Source organism: Lolium perenne, chromosome 4, assembly GCF_019359855.2.
Source record: "Lolium perenne isolate Kyuss_39 chromosome 4, Kyuss_2.0, whole genome shotgun sequence".
In the NCBI taxonomy this organism is placed as follows: Eukaryota; Viridiplantae; Streptophyta; class Magnoliopsida; order Poales; family Poaceae; genus Lolium; species Lolium perenne.
The window spans coordinates 241824232-241832690 of NC_067247.2; the positions used below are offsets into that span (position 1 = coordinate 241824232).

At 42.2% G+C, this 8459-nt stretch overlaps 1 protein-coding gene and 3 non-coding genes across 4 annotated transcripts; all 4 read right to left on the reverse strand.

Annotated features, from left to right (window-relative positions):
- Positions 1-5183: 5183 nt before the first annotated feature.
- Positions 5184-5330, reverse strand: LOC127337352 (small nucleolar RNA snoR135). Its single transcript, XR_007873761.1, has one exon. It is a non-coding gene; the product is annotated as a small nucleolar RNA snoR135 (small nucleolar RNA).
- A 57-nt stretch (positions 5331-5387) lies between these two features.
- Positions 5388-5531, reverse strand: LOC127337353 (small nucleolar RNA snoR135). The gene has a single exon (XR_007873762.1). It is a non-coding gene; the product is annotated as a small nucleolar RNA snoR135 (small nucleolar RNA).
- A 73-nt stretch (positions 5532-5604) lies between these two features.
- On the reverse strand, positions 5605-5748 carry LOC127337349 (small nucleolar RNA snoR135). The gene has a single exon (XR_007873759.1). It is a non-coding gene; the product is annotated as a small nucleolar RNA snoR135 (small nucleolar RNA).
- A 594-nt stretch (positions 5749-6342) lies between these two features.
- Positions 6343-7516, reverse strand: LOC127332457 (probable small nuclear ribonucleoprotein G). Its single transcript, XM_051358755.2, has 4 exons — positions 7363-7516; positions 7219-7241; positions 6607-6728; positions 6343-6526 (listed from the first exon to the last, which is right to left on the reverse strand). Exons 1-4 carry the CDS (start codon positions 7395-7397, stop codon positions 6461-6463), a joined length of 246 nt encoding a protein of 81 aa, XP_051214715.1. The 5' UTR covers positions 7398-7516; the 3' UTR covers positions 6343-6460.
- Positions 7517-8459: the final 943 nt, after the last annotated feature.

Below are 8459 nucleotides of genomic sequence, written 5' to 3' on the forward strand. Positions count from 1 at the left end.
GTCCCAGATATCAATGGAGGCATGAACCCACTATCGAGCATAAATACTCCCTCTTGGAGTTACAAGCATCTACTTGGCCAGAGCATCTACTAGTAACGGAGAGCATGCAAGATCATAAACAACACATAGACATAACTTTGATAATCAACATAACAAGTATTCTCTATTCATCGGATCCCAACAAACGCAACATATAGAATTACAGATAGATGATCTTGATCATGTTAGGCAGCTCACAAGATCCGACAATGATAGCACAATGGGGAGAAGACAACCATCTAGCTACTGCTATGGACCCATAGTCCAGGGGTAGACTACTCACACATCACTCCGGAGGCGACCATGGCGGCGTAGAGTCCTCCGGGAGATGAATCCCCTCTCCGGCAGGGTGCCGGAGGCGATCTCCTGGATCCCCCGAGATGGGATCGGCAGCGGCGGCGTCTCAGTAAGGTTTTCCGTATCGTGGCTCTCGGTACTGGGGGTTTCGCGACGGAGGCTTTAAGTAGGCGGAAGGGCAGGTCAGGGGGCCACACGAGGGCCCCACACCACAGGGCCGCGCGGCCAAGGGGCAGGCCGCGCCGCCCTAGGGTTTGGGCACCTCGTGGCCCCACTTCGTCTCCTCTTCGGTCTTTTGGAAGCTTCGTGGCAAAATAGGACCCTGGGCGTTGATTTCGTCCAATTCTGAGAATATTTCGTTACTAGGATTTCTGAAAACCAAAAATAGCAGAAAACAGCAACTGGTACTTCGGCATCTTGTTAATAGGTTAGTTCCAGAAAATGCACGAATATGACATAAAGTGTGCATAAAACATGTAGATAACATCAATAATGTGGCATGAAACATAAGAAATTATCGATACGTTGGAGACGTATCAATCACACACAAATATTTGCCTTGAACCAGCAATCACCAGAGGGTGGCCGTTGCTCCTCTCCTTGATTTGTTGTCTCCCTACTAGCACCAGTGCTCGAGCCGCATAGAATTCAGTTTCCCCATAATTGCAACCTACTTGGCGATCATTTCGTATTTTCACTAGTGCAAAAGAGTGTCGTGCACATTTCATGTGTACCATGAAGCTTCTATGGGACACATCTAGTTAAACCCGTATGCAGATATATCTCTAGTTCTGTTCTTAGTTGAGCAGCCAATTTTGTAGCTTTTGGTGAGATGGTGTGTGCATGCTAGATCCCCGATCTTGGCACCTCTCTTACCAGTTAGCATCGAACATGATAGAGACTATCATAAAACGAGAGCAAGAAATGACATAATCTCCCCTTGGCTAAAAGGATGCCCTAGGGTTATTTGGTAGCAATGACTCGTGAGTAGGTTGCGTTTCAACCACATGAGTCCTGATAAATGGTGTACAATGCATATAAGTTGGTATTCATTTGTCAATTTTTTGCTTGGCCAATATAAGCTTGTGAAAAAATATGGAAATTAGGATTTGGTTAAATGAGTCCTTATGTTGATACAACATATAATGGTTATTTCTCAGTTAAATCAATACGAAGTGAATCCATATGAGGATTAACATCCTCTCTATCATGACCGATAAGATATAAAATTAGGTTTTAACATTCCTGCCTCTATGACCGACCTAAATTTTAATATGTCATTTGATTGATTGAAATCTCGTCATTTGACCGATCAAAAATCTCAATCTTGCCTATGTTACTACACTCCTCAATTTTGGCATTCGATCATCACAACTATTAATATATAATCACTTCTTCCATTTGAAGAGTGGGAAAACACTTTTTATATGTCAAAGGTGCATATATTCGATATTTAGAATTACCAACCAATGTTCTTTCTTCAAAGGCATATCTCCACAATTTTCATCACTTATCTAACAACTATTGCAGTTGGTATGTATGACTTGAGCTAGCACAATATCTATTGTTATTTTGTAAGCTATTGGCCAACCGTTAGTCTTGAGGAAGCACTTGGCACACTTAATATAGAATCTTCTGGTGTAATGATTCAATTGGCTCCGCTTCACGCTCATGTTGCGAACAGAGGCAATAATGATTAAATTGGTTCCGCATCACGCTCATGTTGGCGTACAGAGGCGGCGTTGTCCATGCAGCGGGTTGCGGCGGTGCAAGGTGGAGGCGCGAAAGAGAAACCCTGCGGGTTGGGGAGGGGTAGGGATGGCTAGGAGGAGAGAGAGCCAGGGGATTTGGTAGCTGCGTGGGTTTTTGTTCTTGATTGACTTGTTCTTTTAGGGAGTTCTTGACTTGTTGTGTGTTTCCTTTTCCGCTTGGTGTTCATAGGAAGGGGAGATTTTGTAAAACTCCGATAATTTTGTATACGATAAATCTATGTACTTAGGCGCTTCTATGATATATCTCACAAAATAGACATATAAATTTCTTTAATAGAACTTCAGGTTCGATGAGATTATCACAAATTTTCAGGTTCTAAATGTAGGAAGATGTGATTGGTGTGGTGGGCAAACGAGATTGACGATGCGGCGGTGGCGATTAGGTCGCAACCCTATGAGCATCAATCTCGCTGCCGCGTCGGTGTTTGCTACGACACCATGGTAGGGATTGGATGAGTTATGGATGCAGCATGATCGTCAGTGTTATCTCCATCGAGCAGAGCGGTGGCGACCTGCTTTGGAAGACAATAGGTGTGGCGCGAGAAAGATGAATGCGGGTAAGCGACTCCAGGTCTCCTCTTCAACTTTATCATATGACAATAACAAAGCTACGGGTAGAAGGGCTTAGAGAAGATCCCTGACTGACGAGCCACAAGGTTTCGAGTCGCACCGCGACCTGATTCATTGGTTCACAACGCAGGTTTGACTGCTATGGCGTTCCTTTTTCCCTGGGAAATTTGGTGTGTCCCATATCTCCGGTGAGCTTCGGCGACGACAACTATGGTGGTGGTTGTGGGTTGTTTTGCTCTAAGGTCCCAAGGGTCCTTTTGTTACTTTTCAGGATTCTTTTTGTGAATTGTTGGACCAAATGTATTATGGTTGCCTCTTGATTGTGTCTATATATGGGTTTGTATCCTACTAATAAATGAATGTCATGTGGTTTATCTCAAAATAAAAAATATTCGTAGATATCAACTATTTTGACGGATAGTGCACAATCGATGTTGTTGAATTTCACTTAATTTGTACCCCTATGTTTAAATAAAGAAAAACAACCAACCCAAATTCATAAACATAAATAGAGGGAACATCATTTAGAGTGAGAGAAAGAATGAAGAGGATTGCATTGTGGCCGGCTTCTGCTAGCCTATGGGTAGTTTCTTATGAAGAACGGTGCACTATCATGAACTTGAAAATCGTCTAAGGTAAGACATGTGACCTTGACCATAATTTCTCTTTATACTTGTATTGTCGTCTCAAATTTGGGTAGCCTCAAGATCATGAAATGGAGGCTCGGATACTCAAAATTATTTGCTCTCTTGCAGTTTAGAATTTCGGTAGCCTCAACATCATGGAATGTAGGTGAAAAAGAAAAGCCAAGGGCCAAACCATCATGGCACGACCATCATCACCTATAGTTACCAAGAAACGACCACATACACATATTTGCCTTGATCCAGACACCACCAGAGGGTGGCCGTTGCTCCTCTCCTTGAGTTGTCGTCTCCCTACTAGCACCCCAGGGCTCAAGCCACATAGAATTCAGTTTCCGCGTAATTTCAGACTCCGTTGCTCCTCTCCTTGAGTTGTCGTCTCCCTACTAGCACCCCAGGGCTCAAGCCACATAGAATTCAGTTTCCGTGTAATTTCAGACTCCTTAGTGATCATTTCATATTTCCACTAGTGCAAAAGAGTGTCATGCGCATTTCATGTGTACCATGAAGCTTTGGGACACATCTAGTTATACCCGTATGCAGATATATATCTAGTTGTGTTATTAGTTGAGCAGCCAATTTTGTAGCCTTTGGTGAAATGGTTATGATCTACATAAGACCAGAGAACTATTGTCTATATCTATGGAATCCTAGCTAATAGCATCAAGCTAAGGGGCGTAATGCCAACGAGATGGTTGGACTAAACCAGCTTCTGGAGCCTAATGTGGACACAGCTTTCAATATTAATATGAGACGAACATTTCGTGATTCTAGTGGAAACTTTGCTGCAGCAAGTTGTGACTTGATGTGGCAGAGTCAGACTCAATGGAAGTGGTGCAAGCCGTGCTTCACCCTTCAGAGTAAAGAGGTAAAAGTACAGTAGTTATCGACAATTGCCAACATCTTCTGATGGTCCTTTGGCATGGACCGAGCTAATGTTCTGCCCATGAGCTCGCTCTCCATCGGTCCTTAGGAGTGAGATACGTTTGGTTTAACAATCCCCCCAATACTTCAGTAGAAGACTGTGTTGATCAGTAATAAAGTTGCCTTAAGTTCAACACATGAACTTCTATATCATACAACACTGTTCAATTTGTTTGAACTTGCAATGGTTCAGAGAAAACGCTACACCAAGTAAATACAATGTTGTTGAGATCCCCAAGTCACCAGAGCAAGGAAAGATTTCGAAACGGCGGGGCAGGCACTGAGCTTTCCGCTCACAGCAACCACCCACCATGGCAGCAGTCATGCTTAGCTTCAGAAGCCACATCCACCACTGGAGGTTTGTAACACTACCCTGTCCTTAGGGTCGCCACTTGCCTCTTGCAGCATATAGCGGAATGGAAGGAACACCAGCCGCTGGCAGCAGCAAGCCAGCAATGCAGCCAGTAGGTGCAGGATTCATTTTGCGGTAGGACATGTGGTTTCAAGGCTTTTACCTTGTCAAATCTCTCACAATAAATGTGTAACTACAGACTCTACAAAGTACATCATGCGAATCGCACAAATACTTACAGGAAGGTTATACTCCGATCATAAATACCTAACTGACAGATATTAGCTACTAACATACAAGGATGTTGAGATGGTAACTACAAATGTTATTTAAACTCATAGCAAAACTAACATACACAGATATGGCAACATCCAGTTACACTAGTTCAAAAAGATGGTACAGAAAAATGACAGTGACATCAAAGAAAAATAATTCACTATACTTCCTTTTACAGAATAAGTAACAAAAAACAAAGGAACCACCAACTCTTTCAAATTGATTAATGAAGAAATACTACCAGCAAGAAACACGCAACGTTGAAAAAAGAGTTGAATAAAACACCAAAAACACTTCAAATTTGGGGTGACATGAGAGGAAAATGATTGTTAGGGAAAACAAATAAGTCAAGTTTAACCTAACTGCCCACTTTGCTCAAATTGATATAGCAAGAGATACTTTCGGCAAGGAACGCACAGCAGAAAGCGTAAAGCCGATACACACAATTCTTGCAGAACTCCTAGAACATATACAAATACACAAACATTACTAAAAATTTGTTATTACAGGATCACATGGGAGGAAAATGATTGTTAAGGAAAACAATTACCAAGTTTAACTTAACTGCCCACTTTCCCCAAATTGATATAGCAGTAAACACTGTCGGCAAGAAACACATGGACAAGCGAACAGCCGATTCACAACAGTCCCTGCAAATCTAAATCTTTTTAGCAAGAACTAAATCATACATGAGGAGAATAACCAAACAAAGATTGTTTTACACAAGGTCACATGAGAGGAAAATGATTGTTAATAAAAACAATAAGCAAGTTTAACTTAACTGCCCACTTTCCCCAAATTGATATAGCAGGAAACACTTTCAGCAAGAAACGCACAGACAAAAGCGTACAGCCGATACACACAATCCTGCAGAGCTAAATCAATAAGCACTTCACATTTATGAGAAATCCAAAGAATATTTCTTCTACAAGAGATACAATAGATCACCACAAATGAGAGTCCTAACAAAGAATCGAACACTAAAAGCCAACAGAAAGATTGTTACCAGCCAGTTTAAACATTAGAAGACTTATTGCGAAAGCCTCCTATAAGAAAACTGGTTGGCAAGAATTAGTATAGTCATCTTCCGACACAAAGTTGGTACCAGATAACCTATTTGCTTTATAGATGACTTCCTAAAACAAAAAACTGCAAGACAGAGCAACAGGGAAACTAACTCACTGTACCAAAAACACACAGATTTTTAAAGAAGAACAAGACCTCGAACAACAGTTTGAACAGATAAAATTACTGTGCAAATTCAGAGCAAAGAGAGATGACAGAGAATATTTGTACAGAAGAATACAATGGGCAGAGAAACCAGCATGTGGGTTGACAGGCCAGAACATGATACTAACAGTATAAGATACATATCTAAATATGTTGACTACTCCACACTGTTGTAATAGCAATGTTCTCATAACACATGAACACACAGAATACATAAAGAGGGGTCAACACATTCATATGCATATCATAATACTTTGAAGAAAACATTAGTCAAGATACAACATGAGCACTAATAGCATATACATCAGTTTTCACACTACCAGTAAGAAGCTTAAATTAAGGCAGAGCCCTGGAATTCACTGCTGCGATTTTGCAATCGGTTCCAGTGCCTCAATCATGACAACACTGTTCCCCCTGACAACCTGCAGTTGATTTTAGTTTTAGCATATTGTGCATACAAAGCAATGACAAATTAATAAGCAAACAACGGCAGGATACGTACCACCATTCCAATATCAGTCTTCTCATCTCCATTGACCTCCACGGTGTTGTCCACCACCAGATTCATGAACTGGTCAAATCCTCGGAGGGTGCCAATGACAACACGGTTTGCATTCATTTTGACTGCAACAAAGATCAGAAAGTTCTATCAAGAATGCACTAATAAAGCTAATAATAACAGACGGTCAGCAGAAAGTTGAAAAGATCGGTAACGGCCACCTATCAGAGTAACTATGACAAAAGAGTCTCATATGGAAATTAATCCATAGCTTTTTCATATTATCATCATGTAGAGCAGCCGACCAGCATGAATTTCGAAAGAGAACGATTTACTAAGAGAACGACACGATGACAGAGTAGAAACATGATAACAGAGAGCATAAGATATTAGATTGACCTACATGCTACATAAGAAATGAACAAACAAAAAGTATGGAATGCCCTATCAGAGTAACTATGACAAAATAGCTTCATTTGGACATAAATCCATAGCTTTAATATGATGTTCATCATGTAGGACTCGAAAAGCTTAAACTGCCAAGATTCACAAGGAAAACGAATGACTGAGAATAACTTGCGAAATAGGTAGGGAGTCAACAGATTTCGGGCTTACTTTGGAGCTTCTTGTCCATGTACCTGCGATTACAGCGAAGAAAGATAAACACGAATCAGTAAGATGGAACCTGAACGATAGTACAGAGAGATGGGGATACATATATCGTGATCTGGAACAAAGGGGGAGGAGGTGGGTGCTTACTTCTTGAGATCCGGAGGCTGGCCCGATCGGCTCATGGCGGCGACCTAGAGGAAGCGATGGGATCTCGGAGCTCTTTTCTTCTTTGCTTGACACAACCCTAGCGACGGCGTAAAACTGAGACGGCGCGTCCAGGTTTTAAAGGGACGGGCGGCGAGGAGAGGCGACCGGCCGCCTCAAAACCCTAAATTGCCCAAGGAGTATATGGGCCATGGGCCAGGCTGCATTAGTATATGGGCCCGTGTGGCTCTAAGTCCGCCTTTCCGATAGAAAAGGAATCCGATACAGGCGGTTGATAGCAGGCTTCGCATTGGTCGACTCGTTCATCAAGCGGATTGGTACAGGGGACACTAGTGATGCATGGAATCGGAATTGGATCCCTAGGGAATACATGCTGAGGCTCATTGCTTGCAAAAGGATGATCCTGTGATGCATGTCGGCCATTTCATTGAACAAGACAACATGACCTAGAACAAGGTGGCCATGGACGAGTTTTTTTTTATACCGATGGATGTTGAACACATTTGCCAGACTTCGTTGAGTACTTGGAAACACGATGATATATGGGTGTAGCACTATGAACACTCATGTATGCTCTTGCTCCATTCTGTCTACCGCGTGTTAGTATAGACGAAGCAACGCCGAGAGGATTGGCTTGATTACCACCCAGCTGGATCGAACTATCTCGGAAGGAAAAGATGTGGAAGAAGCTATGGAAGGTCTAGTTTTGTAGAAGCTGCGTCTATTTATATGGCGATTAGTAGGACAATCACTCCATAGGAGATGTCCGACTCCACCGTTATATGGCTAGTACGAGCTCGTGTTCAGTCTGTAGATCTTGGGACTCGTGGCAACACTCCTTAATTGACTGCATGATGTTGCATTGCGTATGAGCCGTCTTTGGTCAATGAGGGGATCACCCAGCATATGTGCATGCTAGCGGAACTAGCAACGAAACAATGGTTATTTTTTTATGATGGAAACGTTAGACATGCAAGTTTTGTGGAGATGGTGGTGACACTTTGAACCATTTGGTAAGCACGTCAACTGTTCCTCGACAAATTATCCTAGACTCCCTCTCCACTAAGTGTGCAACAAAA